The 20,187-nt window shown below is 36.4% G+C and overlaps 1 protein-coding gene and 1 non-coding gene across 4 annotated transcripts in view; one reads left to right on the top strand and one right to left on the bottom strand.

Annotated features, from left to right (window-relative positions):
• The window catches only part of NIPBL (NIPBL cohesin loading factor), a 206,270-nt gene that overhangs the window by 167,320 nt on the left and 18,763 nt on the right, over positions 1–20,187 (top strand). For all 3 annotated transcript variants that reach the window (XM_046000821.1, XM_046000823.1, XM_046000822.1), the window contains 3 exons: positions 15,197–15,305; positions 16,775–16,911; positions 19,951–20,091. In XM_046000821.1, the coding sequence (XP_045856777.1) occupies positions 15,197–15,305; positions 16,775–16,911; positions 19,951–20,091 (387 nt within the window). The remainder of the gene's footprint in view (positions 1–15,196; positions 15,306–16,774; positions 16,912–19,950; positions 20,092–20,187) is intronic.
• LOC123939560 lies at positions 18,024–18,127 on the bottom strand. The gene has a single exon (XR_006817925.1). It is a non-coding gene; the product is annotated as a small nucleolar RNA U13 (small nucleolar RNA).

Here is a 20,187-nt window from a genome sequence, read left to right as displayed (position 1 = left end):
TTATTTTTTAAGAATTTTTCTTTTGAGGGAGAACATTTATTTCAGTATATTAGGCTGAATGTGCTGGTTAATATCCCTATTTAATAAATTATTCGATGCCTGTTGTAAGTAAGTTTTCTAAATCAGTAATCAAAATTCTGTCTTCTCTGTCTTCCAGATAATTATTTTTTTCTTATCCCTTTAATTTATATGTTAGACATGAAATCTACAGATTTACAGATTGCATTAAATATATATTTACATTTTTTGATGTTATAAAATGTGTAGAATTTCCTATAATAGTGCAGAATTAAACTACAGTTGTTCTTTAAAATTTCATTCATAAAAATGTTTATTTCCCTATGAATTTTTTTATTTCAGAAATTTTTAAATAGTTAGACGTACTCATCACCCAGCCTCAAAGTTATCAGCATTTTCCCAATCTTATTTTACTCTAATCCTTCGCTTATATTTTTTTTAAATTATTTTTTCTTGGCTGTAGTACTTTTAAAGCAAACCCCATACTTTATATCATTTCACCATAAACATTTTAGTGTCTAAAGAATTTATTTAACAGAAATTACTTTTTAAAAATAACCAGAATATCATTATCATCTACATCAAAATAAATATTAATAAGTTTTCCCTAATATCTAATACCTATTCAATGTTCATGTTTCCCTGATTGTCTCAAAAATGTATTTGTATATTTGGTTTGCAGTTGCTTTGGTTGGTAAGGCTTTTAAGTCTCTTCTCTTAATCTATGATAGTCAACCCCTTACCCCTCTTTTTTTTCATGTCACTTATATGTTTTCCTATAGAATGTCCCACATTCTAGATTTCATAGATCTTTTCCTTCTGGTGTCATTTAAGTTATTCCTCTATTCACCATATTTTTTTCTGTAAACTCTTAGATCTACTGCCTTAATAGTATTGAAGTTCAATTTCAGGAGTAGGAGACCAGGATGATGCTGAATGTTAGTGATCACATTAGGAGACACATAATGGTTGTTTATCCCACTTTCAGTTTAGATGTTGTCAACCGGGTGCACCTATTATAACGAGTTTGTTCATTTTTTTAATATCAGCATGAATGAATAGATTTGTATGTCTTTATATTTTATTTTATTTTATTTATATTTTTAGCAGGGAAAGGGGCAGAAGGAGAGGGAGAAAGAGAACCCTTACCAGGTGCAATGCCCAGCATCAGCCTGTTGCAGGGCTCAATCGCATAGCCATGAGATCATGACTTGAACCGAAATCAAGTCAGACACTTAACCAGCTGAGCCACCCATCTGCCCTGTCTTTGTATTTTAAATGTTCTAATTTTTTTGAAGTTCAGATTGTCCCATCTTTGGCCAGTGCTAGTCCCTTCAGGTTGGTCTTTTATACTTTTGAGATAACCTTATTACTCTTTTGTAACCTGATCACTTTTTGGCCTCTATAAAATGCCCTAGACTTAGCTTGTACATTTTCTGTCCCAAACTGAAATCAGCCATTTTTCCAAAGAGCCCTAATTCCCTTTGCAGAGAAGAATTTAGATGTTGCAGATGTTCTTTGCTAAGGGGTTATTATACCTTTGGGCCTTCTCCAGAGGATAGAGCTAAAAAATACGTATTTTTTAGAAAGGCAAAAATAAATCAAGAATTAATATTGATTGTTTTATTCAAATTTTTTATTACAAAAGTCTATTTCTTTGGTTTTACTCTTTCCTTTAGGCTAAAAGTCCTGGTTCCCAAGGAAAGGAACATAATTTACTTGCTTTGTCCTACTATATTAACAAAAACATTGAGTATGGTTTATAAGATTACTTTGCTTTTCTTTTTATCTATAGCTCACTAAAGATATATTACTAAAAGTCCATCTTTTTTATTCTTCTTGAAGGGGGGTGGAGGGCCAATGGGAGAGGGAGAAAGAGAATCTTAAGCAGGCTCCATTGTGTACTCAGTCTCACAACCCTGAAATCATGACCTGCACCAGAATCAACCAGCTGAGCCATCCAGGCACCTCATTAAAAGCCCTTCTTGAAATAAATTTTTTCTGTTTGATTGTATTAACAAGCTCCTGTCTAATTAGTCCGTTTATTTCTGTCTACTATTGTATGTTTAGCGATATTTTTAACAGTCAACCAAAATTGTTTTCTTGAGGCACAATCAAGATCTAGAATATCACCCTTCAAACTTCTTGGCACCTCTTTATAGTTGGTACTCTTTCCTTGGTCCCGGAAAACAACCAGTCTACTTTTTGTCACTAAAGTTAAACCTTTTGTAGGATTTCATATCAGTGGATCATACAGCATGTAGTTTTTTTGTGTTTGACTTCTTTTAATTAGCAGACTATTGCTGGTATATTAATATTTTATTCATTTTTATTGCTGACTATTATCAGTAGTATATACTTATGGTAATTTCTTTATGAACTCACAAATTTATGGATTTGTGTTTCTAGTTTAGACTTTTCTGAATAATGCTGCCATGAATGTTTGTGTGGATGAGTGTTTATTTTTCTTGAGTAAATTCATATAAATGTGATTGCTGGGTCATGTGGTGAATGAGAAATGGCCAGATTCTTTCCAAAATGGCTGAACCATTTTGAATTTCTACCAGCGATATTCCAGTTGCTCTACATTCTCACCAATACTTGTTTTTGTCATTCTTTTTAACTTTAGCCATCTGATGGTGTGCAGTTACACGTTGCTTTTAAAAAAAATTTTTAAGATGCCTGTTTTAAACATCTTCATGGTATTTTCATGTGTTCTTCAGTCTGTAATATCTTAGGTTCTCTTCCTAAATCTTCTGTATATCATCTTTTATTTCATAAGTTAACATAATATATTTGGTATCATTTCCCTCCTAAGTCAAATAATTAGCTCTGTTACAATGCATTGTGATCATCTTACTTATATTTGTCAGTCATCCCAGATGGGATATAATAATCTCAAAAAGGCTGTACAACCACATATTTCATCTGATAATTACAATAAATGAGTAAGAATTATTTGTAGCTATCAGAACTGTCATTTAGTATTACAAAAAAGGATCTAAGATAATATCCATATGTATTATTGGAAAGTTAGAAGCAGGAAGGAGATGACTAGATTTGTAATCTCTTAGCAGTAAATTCTATGTTCTTATATCTTTACTTTCTAGTCCTCTTTGGCTACTGTTCATTTAGTCCTTTTCCTCATTGTGTAATTTTACTTTAGTTTCTGACAATAGTTTATCAGGTGACACTGTGACTTCGTGATACAGTCATTAGATTAACAGAATTTAATTTATTGAAAGAAATAAAGCTTAAAAATATTTATTATAGGGGCATCTGGGTGGCTCAGTGGGTTAAAGCCTCTGCCTTCGGCTCAGGTCATTATCTCACGGTCCTTGGATCGAGCCCCGCATCGGGCTCTCTGCTCAGTGGGAACCTGCTTCCTCTCCCCCCCGACCCCCCACCTGCCTCTCTGCCTACTTGTGATCTCTGTCTGTCAAATAAATAAAATCTTTTTTAAAAAATTTAATAAGGGGCACCTGGGCGGCTCAATGGGTTAAAGCCTCTGCCTTCGGCTCTAGGTCATGATCCCAGGGTCCTGGGATCGAGCCCCACATTGGGCTCTCTGCTCAGTGGGGAGCCTGCTTCCCTCTTTCTCTGCCTGCCTTTCTGCCTACTTGTGATCTCTGTCAAATAAATAAATAAAATCTTTTTTAAAAATTTATTATAGATGCATTTAAAGAGACATAACCACTCTTAGCAGTTACAACAACATATATGCATAACTTTTAAAAGAGCTTAGGAAGGATATAGAGAATAGACTGTCAGAATCATTAGAAATTCTTCAGTCAAGAATAATTAGTGCACATGGGTGCACCAGGCTGGCTCAATCTGTAGAGCATACAGCTCTGGATCTTGGAATTGTGAGTTTGAGCCCACACTGGGAGTAGAGTTTAAAAAAAAAAATTTTTTTTTTAATTAAAAAAAAATTCCCAACACTTTGCGTGCCTGGATTGCTCAGTTGGTTAACTGTCTGCCCTCGTCTTGGGTCATGATCCCAGTGTCCTGGGATTGAGCCCCATATCAGGCTCCCTGCTCAGTGAGGAGCCTGCTTCTCATTCTCCTCCCCCTGCTGTGTGTGCTCGCTCTCGCTCTCTCTCTCTCAAATAAATAAAATCTTAAAAAAAAAAAAGATTAGCACACTTCAGCTATTTCCACTTGAGCTCATATACACATTCTACTCCATCCAGTTTCCATTACTTCTCATTTTTATTATTTTTGCATTGAGTGAGTTTCTTAGGGATCAGTGATTCTCAACATATGAAATGTAGTCATCTTTTAGGGAAACTTATATAGTACTACAACTTCAAATTCAGACATGCATCAAACTGCCAACTAAATAATTTTGTTAGTATATATATATATACACACACACATTAAATGTATGCAGAATCATTGCCTTCATAACCTTTAATGAATTCATAGTTTTATAACTTTTAATGAATTCATAGTTTTTTTGCCATTTTTCAGTAGCACATGAAAGAAAAATTTCTATCGTGAAAGTCCTTGTATTTTTTAATTTCTGTAAAGTAGTCTAATTAGTTTAAACCACTGTCAAATCCCTATGATAGGTACACAAAAAATTGAATTGATTTTTTTAGTGCCACTCATTTTCATTGCTTATGAACCAAGACTATGGTCCTTTTTTAGTTTATAAGAAAATACAGGTAGGGCGCTCGAGTGGCTCGGTTGGTTAAGCATCTGCCTTGGGCTCAGGTAAATGATCCTGGGGTCCTGGGGTCAGACCCCACGTCTGTCACGCTCCATGCTCAGGTGGGAGTCTACTCCCTGTACTCTGCCCCTCCCCAACATGTGCTCTCTCGTGCGTGCCTGCTCACTCTCTCAAATAAATGAATAAAATCTTTAAATTTTATTAAAAAAAGAAAATGCAGACAGTGAAAAAAAACTTGAATAACATATATTTCATATGTTCCTGGCCTAGTACTCTAAAACAAGATCTCCTTGAAGTTTATAGTCAAATACTTTATCAACCAGTGAATGAACAGGAAAATTAATATACTCGTGTAATTTAATAGTACCCCACATCTTAAAGGAGGAGACTACTGAAACATAGAGCAAGTTAGATGAATAATAAAAACATTACAAAGAGTGAAGAAGACTTACACAATAGAGTACATATTCTGATTCCTTTTATATAAAGTTCTAAGAGAGTCAGAAACTAGTTTGTATTGGGAAAATTCAGAAGAGTGGTTGCAGAGGGTCAGGGATTGATATGGAAGGGACATGTACTAGGGTTCTCCAGGGTAGCAGAACCAACAGGATACTGAGAGGAGAGAGAAAAGGATCTATTATAAGGAATTGGCTCATGCAGTTGTGGTGCCTCTTAAATCCCCAAATCTGCTATCTGCAAGCCAGAAGTCCAGAGAAGCTACTGGTGTAGTTTAGTCTTTGTCTGAAGGTCTGAACCAGGATACACAATGGTATAAATCCCAGTTGGAGTACAAGAGAAACCTGATATCCCAGCTCAGACAGAGAATAGTCAGTTTCTTCCTTCTTCCACCTTTTGTTCTTTTCAGGCCCTCAGTGGCTTCTGTGATACCCACCCAAATTAGGATAATCTGCTTTACTGAGTCTACCATTTCAAATGTGAATCTCATCCAGAAACATCTTCATCAATATCCAGAAGTAATATTTAGCTGAATAACTGGGCATTCTGTGGCCCAGTCAAGCTGACACATAAAATGAACCATCACAAATCCACTTTGTCAACTTGTCACGTATATATATCTCTTTAAACCATATTTCAGGGGCACCTGGGTGGCTCAGTGGGTTATGCCTCTGCCTTCGGCTCAGGTCATGATCTCAGGGTCCTGGGATTGAGCCCCGCATCAGGCTCTCTGCTCAGCAGGGAGCCTGCTTCCCCCTCTCTCTCTGCCTGCCTCCTCTCTGCCTACTTGTGATCTCTATCAAATAAATAAATAAAATCTTTTAAAAAGAATGAATTCATAGTTTTACAACTTTTCCAAAAACAATAACAAGATCATAGTTCCACCTAACATGATACAGCTATCCTGCATACAACCAAAAATGCACTAATTTCTTTCCCAGGAGAAAAGATGAAGTCCTTGAGTGATAGTTACTCTTCTCTTGATATCCCATAACTTAAATATACTATGATAAGAAGTCAATACATCTTGTGTTCTATGGTAAGAGAATAACAGGGGAAAAAATTATTTGCTCTTTCCTCTCTCCCTCCTTCTCCCTCTTACCATCCCTCCCTACATACACACACACACTAATGTCTTCATAACAAAATAAGTAGAAAAATGCTCATGGCAAAGGTTTTTTTTTTCTATATCGTGTAATGTGGTCATGGCTGCCTTCTGCCCACTGTCCATTCCCCTTTGCCTTCAGCAAGGACCTCAGCTGGTCTTGGTTCATGTTGGAATGACTCATAACTTCATTCTTGAAGAGTCTTTACCACTAGTAGTCCTGCCTGGCTTGGGTTGATACAGTTTTACATTGACCTTAATCACAGGAGATGGTAATACTAAGAGTTGCTGAAGGGATCTCCTATATTCCAAACATACTATTCCTTATCTCCATTGTAGAGCAGAATTCCAATCTCTCTCAGGTAGTCAGGATCAGTCACTCCAGTCAGTATCCTAATTCCCTTCTTTGCCTATTGATTTAGAGGCATGAGGAGCCCAAAGTAGTTGGGTTGTCACCTTAACTTCCAGTTCAGTGGGATAGTTGTGTCTCCAGGTGGGAGCTCCTTCTGGAACTAAGACCTCTAGGTCAGCAACACATAAAATTGCCAGACGTAAAAATTTTGCTAGCAGGTTGCTAGAGGTAATAGTGAGTGATGCCACTCCCATTTCCACCCATTGCAAATTTCTGGATTGTGAATCCTGGTTGTGGGCTAAACAGCACCAAATACTGGATACTGATTCAGAGCATATAGAGCCTTCTGGAGAACCTTTCCCCAGCGGTGCAGGATATTGCCACCTATCTGGTGCTATATGTAACCCTTCAAAAGTCTATCCCATGTTCTATCAAGCCACTTGGATTCATTGATCAAAAGTAATTCTGTGTAGAATACCATGACAGTGGGGCGCCTGGGTGGCTCAGTAGGTTAAAGCCTCTGCCTTCGGCTCAGGTCATGATCCCAGGGTCCTGGGATCGAGCCCCGCATCGGGCTCTCTGCTCTGCAGGGAGCCCGCTTCCTCCTCTCTGCCTGCCTCTCTGCCTAGTGTGATTTCTCTCTGTCAAATAAATTTAAAAAAAAAAAAAAAAAAAAAAAAAAAGACTACCATGACAGTAAATAAGGCATTCTATAAATCTACAGGTGGTAGTTTTGGCAGAAGCACTGCATGCAGGGAAGGCAAGTCTGTATCCAGAGGGTCTGTTCCATTAAGAATATTATGAAAATGGTCCTGTGTAATCAACCTGCCCACGAGATAGCTGACTTTTCACCCAGGGAGTGGTTCTATATCAGGAACTCAGTGTTGGTCTCTGCTGCTGGGAGATTAGTCACTCAGCGGTGGCCATAGCCACACTGGCCTTCATGAATAGAAGTCTTGGTCACTGAGCCCATGTATAACCTCCATCCCTGCCACCATGGACAGTTTGTTCATCAGCCCATTGAGCAATAGGGTAGTTGGGAAAGAGGCTGATATCCTCCAAGAAGATACCTGCAAAATGAGTCTTCCTATCCACTTGATTATTTAATTCTTCCTCTGCTGAGGTCATCCTTTGGTGAACATTCATGTGAGACATAAGTGTCCTCATGTTTTTTGCCCAATCGGAGATGTCTATCCACATGCCTATTTTCTAAATTTCCTTGTCCCCAGCTTTCTAATCCTCTTCCTTCCAAGCCCCTAACCATTTAGCCAAACTGTTGGCCACAGCCCATGAATCAGTATAATACATAGTCACATTTCTGGTCGTTCTTTTTCCAAACAAAGTGAACAGCCAGGTACACTGCTCAAAAGTTCCGTCTAGTGGAAGAATTTCCCTTCACCACTGTCCTTCAGGGATGTTCAAGTCAGGAGCTATAGTGCTGCAAATGTCTACTTTGGAATGGTCCTGTATATTGTGCAGACCTATTTGTAAACCAGGCCGAAGTCTTCCTCTCCTCTGCTGGTTGATCATAGGGGATGATCATAGGGAACGCCCCATGAGTCCATAGGTACAGGCTGGAAGAGAGACCATATAGCAGGAATGAGAACCATAGGATTTGGGCTGCTCTCTCCCAGTCACATCTGTACCATTTAAATTTGATGATGACTGCTGCTGCGCATACCCAACTTTATATCTTGGGGGTTGGTGGGGGGGGTCAGGTAACACCCAGTTCATCACAGGTAACTCAAATTGCATGGTAGTGTGGTGACCCATAGCTAGGCATTCAGTATCTACTAAGCCCCACTAGCAGGCCAGGAGCTCTCTTTAAAAAGGAGAGTAGTTATCCACAGAGAATGACAAGGCTTTGCTCCAAAATCCTAAGGGTTTGTACTGCATGCAGTCCCCTTTGGGATCCTTCCAAAGGCTCCAAACAGAATCTCTACCTGCTGCTGACACTTCAGACACCTTTGGATCATCTGACCCATGGTACAGAGCAGCTTGCCCAGCAGCCTGGATCTTGTGCACAGCCTTCTTCTATTCTAGGCCCTACTCCAGCACAGGCAGCATCTCAGGTCACTCAGCAAATGAGCAAGAGTAATACATCCAGAAAAAGAATTTGTTGCCTCTAAAATCAAAAGTCCACTTGGCATTGTGCCTCTCTTTTTGGTTGTATATAGGAGAGGCCAGATGGAACAGTTTATCCTTTACCTTAGAAGGGATATCTCAACATACCCCACACCACCAAGACACTAGTAATTTCACTGAAGTAGAAGACCCCTGAATTTTTGTTGGATGTATTTCCCCACCTTCTGACACACACAAGTCATATCAGTAAGTCTAGAGTGGTTGCTACTTTTTGCTCACTAGGTACAGTCAGCATCGTAGCATCAATGTAATGAACCAGTGTGATAATCTTACTAACGGAAGAGGTAATCAGCTGGCCTTGCCTGCTGACAGCAAACTGCTTATGGTAGGCCTATGACAGGGATGGAGAAAAAGGCATCTGCCAGAAGGTACCAGGCAACCAGGGAATGTATTAATTCGCTCAAGTAATACCTTATCTGGTACAGCAGCTGGAGTTGAAGTCACCACATGGTTAAGCTTATGCTAATCCACTGTCATTCCCCAGGATCCATCTGTCAGTTGCACAGGCCAAATAATAAGTTAAATGAGAAGGTGGTATGAATTAACCATATCTGCATCCTTCAAGTCTCTGATTAATACCACTAATCTAGACAGCTAGTGTAGTCTAGCTACACTACTCCAGTAGTGTAGTATTGGTTTCAGTATACTATTTTCCTGGGTGGAAGCATTCCTCGTGGCTCCCACTTGGCCTTCCCACCATAATAGCCCTCACTGCATGGATCAAAGAATCAACGTGAGGATTCTGTCAGCTGCCGAGTATATCTGTTCCCATTTTGCATTTTTGTACTAGAAAAAAATCGCGGGGTGTATTTGGGGACCCACTGGACTCAGTGTGAAACAGACCAGAGTTATACCTCCATTGACCACCTGACCTCCAAACCCCACCCCTACTCTGACTTATGGGCCACAGCAACCTTTAGGGTCTCCTGGAATTAGTGCCCGTTCAGAACCAACATCTAATAATCCCTAAAAGGTCTGATCAATTTCCTTTTCTCCAATATACAGTTAACCTAATTAAAGATCATAAGTCCCTTTGGGGAAGGTTAGGTAAAGAATTAACAGTAGGGGCGCCTGGGTGGCTCAGTGGGTTAAAGCCTCTGCCTTCGGCTCAGGTCATGATCCCAGGGTCCTGGGATCGAGCCCCACATCGGGCTCTCTGCTCAGCAGGGAGTCTGCTTCCCCCCCCAACCCCCGTCTGCTTCTCTGCCTACTTGTGATCTCCGTCTGTCAAATAAATTAAAAAAAAAAAAAGAATTAACAGTATATTTTCTGTAGAATATGGGACTCCTTCCATACTTAAGGAATCAAGAGGATTCCTCAGAGAATGACAGAATGTGTATGTCACCAAAATTCATATGTTGCAGCCTAATCCCTAGTGTGACACTAGGAGGTGGGGCTTTTGTGGGATGATTAGATCATGATGGAGCCCTTGTGAATCAGATTAATGCTCCTCTTAGAAGAAACAGAGAGAGATGATCTCTCTGTTCTCTGCCACATAAGGATATAACAAGAAGACCATCATCTGCAAGCTAGGAAAAAAATCTTCACCAGAAGATGCTGGCACCTTGGTCTCAGATTTCCCAGCTTCCAGAACTATGAGAAAAAGATCTCTATTTAAGCCACCTAGTCTATGGTATTTATTATAGCAGCCCAAGCTAAGACAGAAATTGGTACCAAAAAGTAGGATACGGCTGAAAACAAGTAATGTGGAAGTGGCTTTGGAACTGGGTAATATGTAAAGACTGGAAGAGTTTTGATGTGCATACTAGAAAAAGCTGATATTTCGAGGGACCTTGAAAGGCAGTTCTGGTGAGGGCTCAGAGAGAAAAGAAGCTGTAGAGAAAGCTTTTGTCCTTTTAGAGAATACTTATATTCATATACAGAATGTTGGTAGAAATACTGACAGTAAAGGCCATTCTGATGGGGATCTCAGACGGAACTGAGAAACATGCTATTGGACAGCAGAAAAAGCAGTCTTTGTTACAAAGGAGCAAAGAACTTGGTTGAATTCTGGTGTTTTATGAAAGGTAGAACTTCAAGCATGAAATTGGATATTTAGCTAAGGAGATTTGTAAGTAAAGTGTTGAAGGAGCAATTTGTTTTATCATCAAATACTGTCTCTCCGTCAGCCAGTGAGTGGGTATAAAGACTGGCATATCCACACAGTTTCATAGTATTCCACATCATAAAGGAATAAACTGTTGATACATACAACTTAGTGAATAATAAAAACATTATGCAGAGTGAAGGAAGCCTTACACAGAAGAGTACATGTTTTGATTTATATGAAGTTCTAGGAGAGGAAAATTAATCTGTATTGGAAAGACTCAGAAGAATGATTGCAGGGGGTCAGGGATTGACTGGGAAGTAACGAGAGGGAACTTTCAAGGATGATGGTAATATTCTCTATCAGTGGTTCTAAGAGTTAAAGTTACTGAGAGTACCTGCAACTTGTTAGATATACGAATTCTAAGGCTTTACCCCGTAACTCTGAGGGTGGGCCCCCAATTCTATATTTTATAGTCTCTCCAGATGATTCTGATATGAGCTAAAGGTGTAGATCACTGTTCTGTATCTTGATAGGAGTTTGAGTTCTAATGGTGATTGCACTTAACAAAACTGAGGAAATGAACACTGAAGATTTGTACATTTGATTTTGTGTAAATTTTATCTCAAAGGGAAAAAATAGGATACTGTTTTCAGTTTACTTTGAAATACATCAAAAATAAGATGGATAAAGATGTATGTGTATGTATACATATGTATATGTATATATATATATGCGCTTATGCATATATAAGCATAAGGCTGGTTTAATATCAGTGTGTGTGTATGATTTAACACCAAAGAAGAAGAAATAAGTAATCATTCCAGAGAGCACAGGAAAAAAATTTTGATAAAATTTAATAACTTTGAATGATAACTTCTAATAAAGTAGGAACAAATTCTGACAAAATAACTATAAACCTAAAATGAAAATCATGCAAAATGGGAATATGTTCAGAGATCTCATCAAAATAAAAAATAATCGGCAAGGGGCACCTAGCTGGCTCAATTGGTAGAGCATGTACTTTTGATCTCAGGGTCTTGAGTTCAAGCTTCATGCTGGGTGTGGAGCCTGCTTAAAAATAAAAGAAGAGGGTGCCTGGGTGGCTCAGTGGGTTAAGCCTCTGCCTTCCCCTCAGATCATGATCTCAGGGTCCTGGAATCAAGTCCCACATCAGGCTTTCTGCTCAACAGGGGGCCTGCTTCTCCCCCATCTCTCTCTGCCTGCCTCTCTGCCTTCTTGCAATCTCTCTCTGTCAAATAAATAAGTAAAGTCTTTTTTAAATTTTTTTTAAATAAAAGAATATAGTTATCAGATATGTTGAGATGATTGTAAAATGTATGTGGAAAAGCAGAGAACTAAAACTAATTGTCATTTTTAAAATGCAGGAGAACTGACTTTGCCTTACCAAATATAGGACTTATTTTAAAGATGTAGTAGATAGTGTGGTACTAAATAGACCAATAGAACAAGATGGAGAGCCCAAAAATAAGCCTTCATGTATTTAGGATATACTTTTAAAATAGAAGTGGCACTGCAGCTAATGAGGAAAGAACAGAGTTCTTAGTAAATGGGGCTGGGACGATTGGCTATCAAAAAGGAATTTTTCTTTTCTTTTTTCTTTTTTCATTTTTTAAGATTTGCTTCCTACGCTGGGGCCCCTCCAGTGGCTCATTAGGCTAGGTGTCCAACTCTAGGTTTCTGCTCAGGTCATGATCTCAGGGTAATGAGATCGAGCCCCATGTCAGGCTCCGTGGTCAGTGGGGAGACTGCTTGAGATTCTGTCTCTCTCTCCTCCTGCCCTCCTACCACTCCAGCACCCACATGCATGCTCTCTTTCTCTCTCTCAAATAAGTAAATCTTAAAAAAAAAAAAAAAAAAAAAATTCTTACTTCAACTCAGTAATCACCTCCATATAAAAAAAAATCTTTAAAACCTTTTGAAAATAATATATGTGAATATATTTTTGACCTTTCTGTAGGGCAAGATTTCTTAAATAAGTTCCAAAGCCATTAACCTTAAAAGATTGATAAATTTCAGTGTGTTGAAAGGAAGTACATTTTTTAATCAAAAGATACCTTAAAGCAAAAGCACAAGTCACAAACTGGGAAATGATATTTGACACACATGTAACATGGAAAAAAGGATCATTATTAAGAATATGTGAAGCGGGGCGCCTGGGTGGCTCAGTGGTTTAAGCCGCTGCCTTCGGCTCAGGTCATGATCTCAGGGTCCTGGGATCGAGTCCCACGTCAGGCTCTCTGCTCTGAAGGGAGCCTGCTTCCCTCTCATTCTCTCTGCCTGCCTCTCTACCTACTTGTGATCTCTCTCTGTCAAATAAATAAATAAAATCTTTAAAAAAAAAAAAAAAAAGAATATGTGAAGAACTCCTCTTCTGTGAATCAACATAAGGCAAGAGTCCCAGTAGGAAAATAAGTAAAAGGCATGAACAGGCATTTCATACAAGAAATAGCACATATGGCCTATACAGTGTTAAACTTCATTAATAATATGGAAATTACAAATCAAAACTATGTTTTACATTCATTTGATTAGTGGAAATTGCGAAGTCAGATGATAACAAATGATGGAAAAGAGATGAATTAAACAGTATCTCTTAAACTATTAATTGAGAAAATACTACACCAATTTGAAAAAATACAGCATTATTTCATAAAGTTGAACAATTGTATAATCTGTGACCTAGTATTTCCACTTAAAGGTATATACCCATGAAAGTCTTGCATATGTGTGCAAGGAGACAAAAGAATTTTCATTATGCCATTAAAAATGTCTAATTCTCTCTAAATTAATTGCAGTGTATCTAAACTAAAAGGAGTATTAACACAGTAGCCTGTTGCTTATCAGTTAAAATGAATAAAATACAGTCATTTGCAACAACCTGGATACAGTTAGGGACATAATGCTAAGTGAACAAGGCAGGTCCCAGAAGCCAGCATCTAGCATGATACGTTTTAGAAAGTTGAAAATCAGGCAGAACTATAAACAGTATACAGCTTACACGGTTTTTTTAAGCAAAGAAACTATAAAATTCCTGATGATGGTTACCTTGAAGTGACACAGAAGATGGAATAAGGGAAGGAGCACATTGGGAAAATAGAAGGCCATGGAAATATTCTTGTTCTTGAGTTGGGTTCATAGTGCAGTATTTTTATAAGTAAGTTAAAAAGGCACATGGTAGTGTTGATGGTGAGCAATGAACCAAAATACAAGATTTATACTTTTGTGTATACTTAATCTCTTGGAAAGGAAAAAGAGAAAATAAGGAAGAGAAGATTGTTTTCTGCTCCTTCCTCGAAAAGACTAGCATGCGATTTTAGTAGCTGCTTAAAGAATCGAGTTGTGGATCAGGACAAGTAGAATTTGCTGTACAGAGTTGAAACTGAAAATTGAAATTTTCTTTGATTTATTTCTTTAAATTGAAGAGGATGTGGGCAACATACATGTTATGTTATACTGATTGCTGTCAATTGTTTTAATCATTTGTGCATCTTATAGTGAAAGTTTGAACTTGAGCTATCCAAAACTAGCCACATGTGGTTTGTTTTTTTTTTAACTTAATTTGAATTTTTGTTTTTATTTGATTTTAATTCTTCGGTCATGCTAGCAACATTTCACATGTTTAGTAGCTGTACTTGTCTTGTGGCAACCATATTGGACAGCACAGATAAAGAATATTTCCATCATTGCAGGAAGTTATATTGGACAGCACTGGAACTCTTCATGAAAATCAAATACACATTTCAACTTCCTTAATATCTCCAGAGTTGTATTAGCTAGTCTGTATTAACAAGAATATACCAAAGATGACGTTACAACTGACCTATGATTATAAAAAGTTTGAATTGGTATAGTTAGACTGATCTTTTCTCCTCATCTCCTCATTCCTAACACTTTTCTTACATTGTTTATTAATAATTTGGCAAAGGATAATACAAAAAAGAAATCTAGCCTATGTTTTGTAATTTAAAAAATTGAAGGTGCAATTCAGATGAAGTTATAATTACATTAAAAATGCAGTTAACTTATATACTTCATTGAGCTATCAAAGGCCTTGAAATAAGGAAGAATAGAAATTCCTTAAAATAATCCAGCTAGCACTGAGCATTAAGGAAGGTTACCTTTCTCATTTCTCTCAGGTCCTACACACAGCAGTTAAAATACTTCATACTAACATTGTTTGAAAGTATTTATAAATTACTGGTTTATAAGATATTTTAAAACATTTGCTATATATTTTTTATTTATTTGCATTTTCCATATGAATTGTTAATGAAAAACTGAAAGCTTTTTATGGACACATTTAATGCATTTATATTACTATTGCCTAATGAATAATTATACCGGGATTTTTTTTTTATATATATACATATATAGTTGTTGAAGTCCGAAGAGGATTCCTCATATAAACCTGTGAAGAAAGCTTGTACTCAACTTGTTGATAACCTAGTTGAGCACATTCTTAAATATGAGGAATCTCTAGCTGGTAAGACATTTTATATATTGGTCATTAAGTTGATTTTATAAGATATTTTAAAATACTTTGGGCACATTTCTCAGTTTTGCTTCTGGTTCTACTTAGCCTAATAATTAATGACACTTTTAAATGAAGGGGGTTTTTTTGTTTGATGTTGCATCCTAGATTGTATTGTTTAGGTTGACTAAGATTATCTAGAGCAGTATAATAAAAGCATAGGTCTCATCTCTTCTACATCTTTCAGTAGCATATAATTTTAAATGTTATATTGAACAGGCATCAAAGTCCAGGTGCTAATATGGATTTAGTTAGTTGCACTCATCCAAAAACTGCTTGATATCTTTTAAATGATACAGAATTTTCTCTCAATAATGAAATTGTTTTAACTATGATAAAAATGTTTTTAAAAGATTTGTAGTACATTCCTAATATCATTTATAATTGTTATATAAAATGTGTTTAATCTTAGGCTAGATAAAACGGTTAGTATTTTTTAAGTTGACAAATTCCTTAAATACTTAATATTTTATATTATCTATTACATTATTTACCAGTCACAGATTTGGAGTTTATAAATAATTATATAAAACTGTAAAAGTAATTGATAATCTATTGCTTAAAGCACCCAAGACTAACATTACTTGCCATATCCTAATGTACATTGATGAAGAACAATAGTCAGCCTTGGTCATTCTCCAGAATTGGGAGCCTTACAGAGGTACCATTATGGCACCTAAGGAAATTGTTGTTATCCTTTATATTTTATATGCAGTTTATTTTCTTTAATTTTTGTTCCATTTTTCCATGTGTACCTCTTTTTCTTTTTATCTCCTAGTTCTGTTTCCCCTATTTTAGCCTATCCTAGATTTTAAGGGTGATACTGTTGATCAGCGTTCAAAAATTGCTAATCTCTTCTAAAAACTAATTTGCCTCCTGAGAACCACTGTATCTCCTAACTAGCAGCATTTTCCTCCCACTGGAGCATAGTTTACTTTTCTGAGGTAGCACTGGTCCAGCTTCTTAATTTGTCATGCCAGTCTTTTAACATTCTTCTACCATGGTAGCATCTCTTTTTTCCCAGTACCCTTAAACACAGTATCACCACAGCTAATTTGTTTTTGTGTCCCTTTGTTAACTTTCCCTTACTTACTTCCATCCTTTTTAGATACCAGCAACACCATGTTTATTCCCAAAACCCCATCCCTAAACTTAGCTTCCATTCTACTTATTAACTTCAACCCTATACCCCCTTAGTGTAAAATTTGCCTTCCATAGCACAGCCTCTTTGTCTTTTATTCTTAATATTTGTAATATGTATAATAAAAGAAAAAATGTAGGAAGTCTAGTATCATGAGAAATGCTAATCTTTTATTGAAGCATGTATTAAATCAGTTCAGGGGGTGATATTGACTAACTTAAATAATTGTATAATTTCCACTGCCTTGTCATATTTTAGTATCTTATTTCTATTTTTCCAGACTCTGACAATAAAGGTGTGAATTCTGGAAGATTGGTAGCTTGCATAACCACTTTGTTCTTATTCAGCAAGATAAGACCTCAGCTCATGGTTAAACACGCCATGACTATGCAGCCATACCTTACCACTAAATGTAGTGTAAGTATAGAGCTGTTCTACTTTTCTGTCTTACCACGTAGTATTTTCAATTTAGAATTCACATGATGTCATCCATACTTTCACTGACCAGCTGTGTCTTGTACTCAAATATATGTTCTAATATTTGTGGCAAGTTATCTACAGACATTTTCCTGATGTATTATAAATGAAGTTCAGGCTTCATTTCCTTTATAAGCTCCTCAGTTCAAACCCTCAGTAAATGCTTACTAAATGTAACTACTGCTAAGACCTCAAAGGTGAATGAGGCAGAGTTCCTCTCATTGAGAAATTTACTGTCTTTTGGATTCTAAATCCAATCTAAATTTGGATTTGCATTTCATTGTCATTTCAGTATATTTTCTTATATCGTATTTATTTTGTAATACATCAATATGTTGAATATGGAAAATCTAGTCTATCGGAGTTATTGGGTGCCTATTTAAGTTAATATTGCACATACTCTGTTTTTCTAAGGTTAAATGTGAAAAATCAAATAAAACATTGCTTATGTAAAATAATCCATCAATTTATATGACAGCATGGTGAGTTAAGTGGCTTATTACAAATACTAAATTTTGAAGTAGTCCAAAAACTTTAAAATGTAAATAGTTTTTTAACTTGCTATGTTCCCAGTGTTCCTAAGGAACTAATTTTAACTGTTTTCTCTACTAGATTTGCTTTGCTGCTATGGTCTCATTAGGGCTTGTATTAGATCCAGAAATAAATTGATTGATATGTAATCTATGGCCAGTAATAATAGCTAACATTTATTGAACACAGTGCCAACTACTATGAAGAATTTTATATGCATTATCTCATTTACCTTTTGAAGTAGGTATCGTTATTATCTCAGTTTTACAAATAAGAAACTAAAGCCTTGAGAATATAAATAGCTTGCCCAGTGTCACACAGATGACCAGTCCCAAAGCTAGAATTCAACCCCATGTCTGTCTGCTTCTAAGAACGGGTCTATAATATAACTTGCATGAATAGGCCATGTTTGAACCGATATTTTTGTAGCAAGATTACTTTGAAAACATTTTACGCAGTTTTTATATGTCTATTTGTGTGTGTGTATACACATATGTGCGTATTTATGTATTTTTTTATCATATCAGATGGGTAATGTGCCAAGGTTATAACAAGTTGTAAGGGAGGCACATGTCCCATAAGAGTGTGAACACCCTCTCATCATGCTTATGAATTAGAAAAGGATCTATAAATATATTTTTTATTGAATCCTGTGGGTATTCTAACAGGAAGGATGAATGTTGGAAAGAAATGGACTTGTTAGATTAAGGGAATGTTCTTTTGGGTTTGGGTTTTTTAATAGATTTTCCAAATTGCTGATGGACATGTTTTATAGCTCTATAGAAGCCAGTATATGACAATCTGTGTCATTTTTACATTCTTTGCCAGTAGGGTATAAAGGGATAGTTCATTGTTGCTTCATTTTACCTTCCCTGATGTCCAAGAAGGTTGAATGTCTTTTTTATGATATTAACCAGTTGTACTTGATTTTCTGTGATTTGACTATATCATTTGACCATTTTACCTTTGAATTGTGGAGCTTTTTTTTTTTCTTTTTTAAAAATTCTTTACTCTTAAATTTTTTAGATTTGAAGCATCTTATAGTCACTTCAAGTATTTTTCTTAGTATTACATTCTTCTGCTCTTTTCCTTCACGATTTCTGCCTTTAAATTTTTCTTCTAGATTTTAAGTTATTTCTTTTACTTGACTCTCTAGGTAAGAAATGTTAAGAGTAGTTTCAAAAATTTTAACTATGATTCTCAAATGAATTTATCTTAACAAAAATTGTCCATCCCTAGTCTACTTTACTCCATGCACCTATTGTTTAAAGGAGGTGGGAGTGGGAGAGGGCTGGAAATGACAGGATTTCTATGTTACTTAGACTATTCGTCTTACTTATGTTTTTATTTAATCCTGTGGGTGTGCTGAAAGGATGGATGAATGTAAGGTGGGGATTTTTTTTTTTTAGTGAGAGGTAATAAGCTCAAAGAGTCCAAAAGAGTGTTAGTAACCTGTTGCTAAGACTGAAGCTGAAGAGTGATAACCTGACTAGATAAAAACATGTTGAATGCCTTGCTTCACAAAAATAGCTAGTAACTTGGTTGCCTTAGGGCAGAGGAACTGGATGACTAGAGGATAGTGGGTAGAAAGAAACTTTTTTTTTTTGAAAGAGACTTAATTATAAATTCTTTTATAAGAATTTATAATTCAACAACACCTTTTGGGTGTTGTTGTTTTTAATGTTCTGTTTTTTTTAAACTGCTTCATTTTAAATCAAAGTTCTAAGCTTTTTAAAAATTAAAAAGCTAATATTTCAAATTGTAAAATAAAGAAGTCTTATACTTAGTTCTGGGATTCTCTATTTGCATCTGTCAAAAAAATCAGTAACACAAGGCTTCTCAACCTCAGCACAATTGACAGGGCCAGATTATTCTTTGTTGTATAGAACTATTCTGTGCATTATAAGGTGCTTGACAGTATTCCTGGCCTCTATCCACTGGACAGTAGTATCCCCCCAACTCCCGTAAAGTGGCAAACAAGAATTTCTCCATATATTGCTAAATATCCTGTGGGAACAGACTCACCCCTCCAACTGAGAACTACTCGATTAACATACACAGTTTGAAAAATACTAACCTTAAAAGCAGTATCAATCTTAGTAATATTTAAATTAATATTTAAATACCCTTTAATATTAACCCAGTTAATATTTAAATACCCTTGTTCAGAATTGGCTTATGTTGCATTTTGGTGGGGGGCGGGGGGGAATAACTGTAGCATTGTGATTAAGTGATCCAAAGGTTACATGACAAGTTGGTGGCAGAGCTAAAATCCAGGTTCCTGACACTGTCTGATGTCAGTGCTTAAGAGCTTAAAAAAGCTCTTTTCTAATTTTTTTTTCAACTGAAACCTTACATAGGTAATACCTCAACCCCTAAATACATAAAGGTATATATAGTTTCTTGTTAGATTTTGATATTCATAAAGCAGTGATTTTATCATTGTAGACACAAAATGATTTCATGGTTATCTGCAATGTTGCAAAAATCCTGGAACTGGTTGTACCACTGATGGAGCATCCAAGTGAAACTTTCCTTGCCACTATTGAAGAAGATCTAATGAAGCTTATCATTAAATACGGCATGACTGTAAGCATTCAGTTTACCATCTCTGCATTGATTAGTATAAAATTCATAAATGCTAACTAATCATGTTTTTACCTTTGTCTTCAGCTTTTATCTAAA

Source organism: Meles meles, chromosome 3 (assembly GCF_922984935.1).
Source record: "Meles meles chromosome 3, mMelMel3.1 paternal haplotype, whole genome shotgun sequence".
Classification (NCBI taxonomy): domain Eukaryota; kingdom Metazoa; phylum Chordata; class Mammalia; order Carnivora; family Mustelidae; genus Meles; species Meles meles.
The sequence above is the reverse complement of the archived record's forward strand: the minus strand, read 5'-3'. Positions and strand labels throughout refer to the sequence as shown.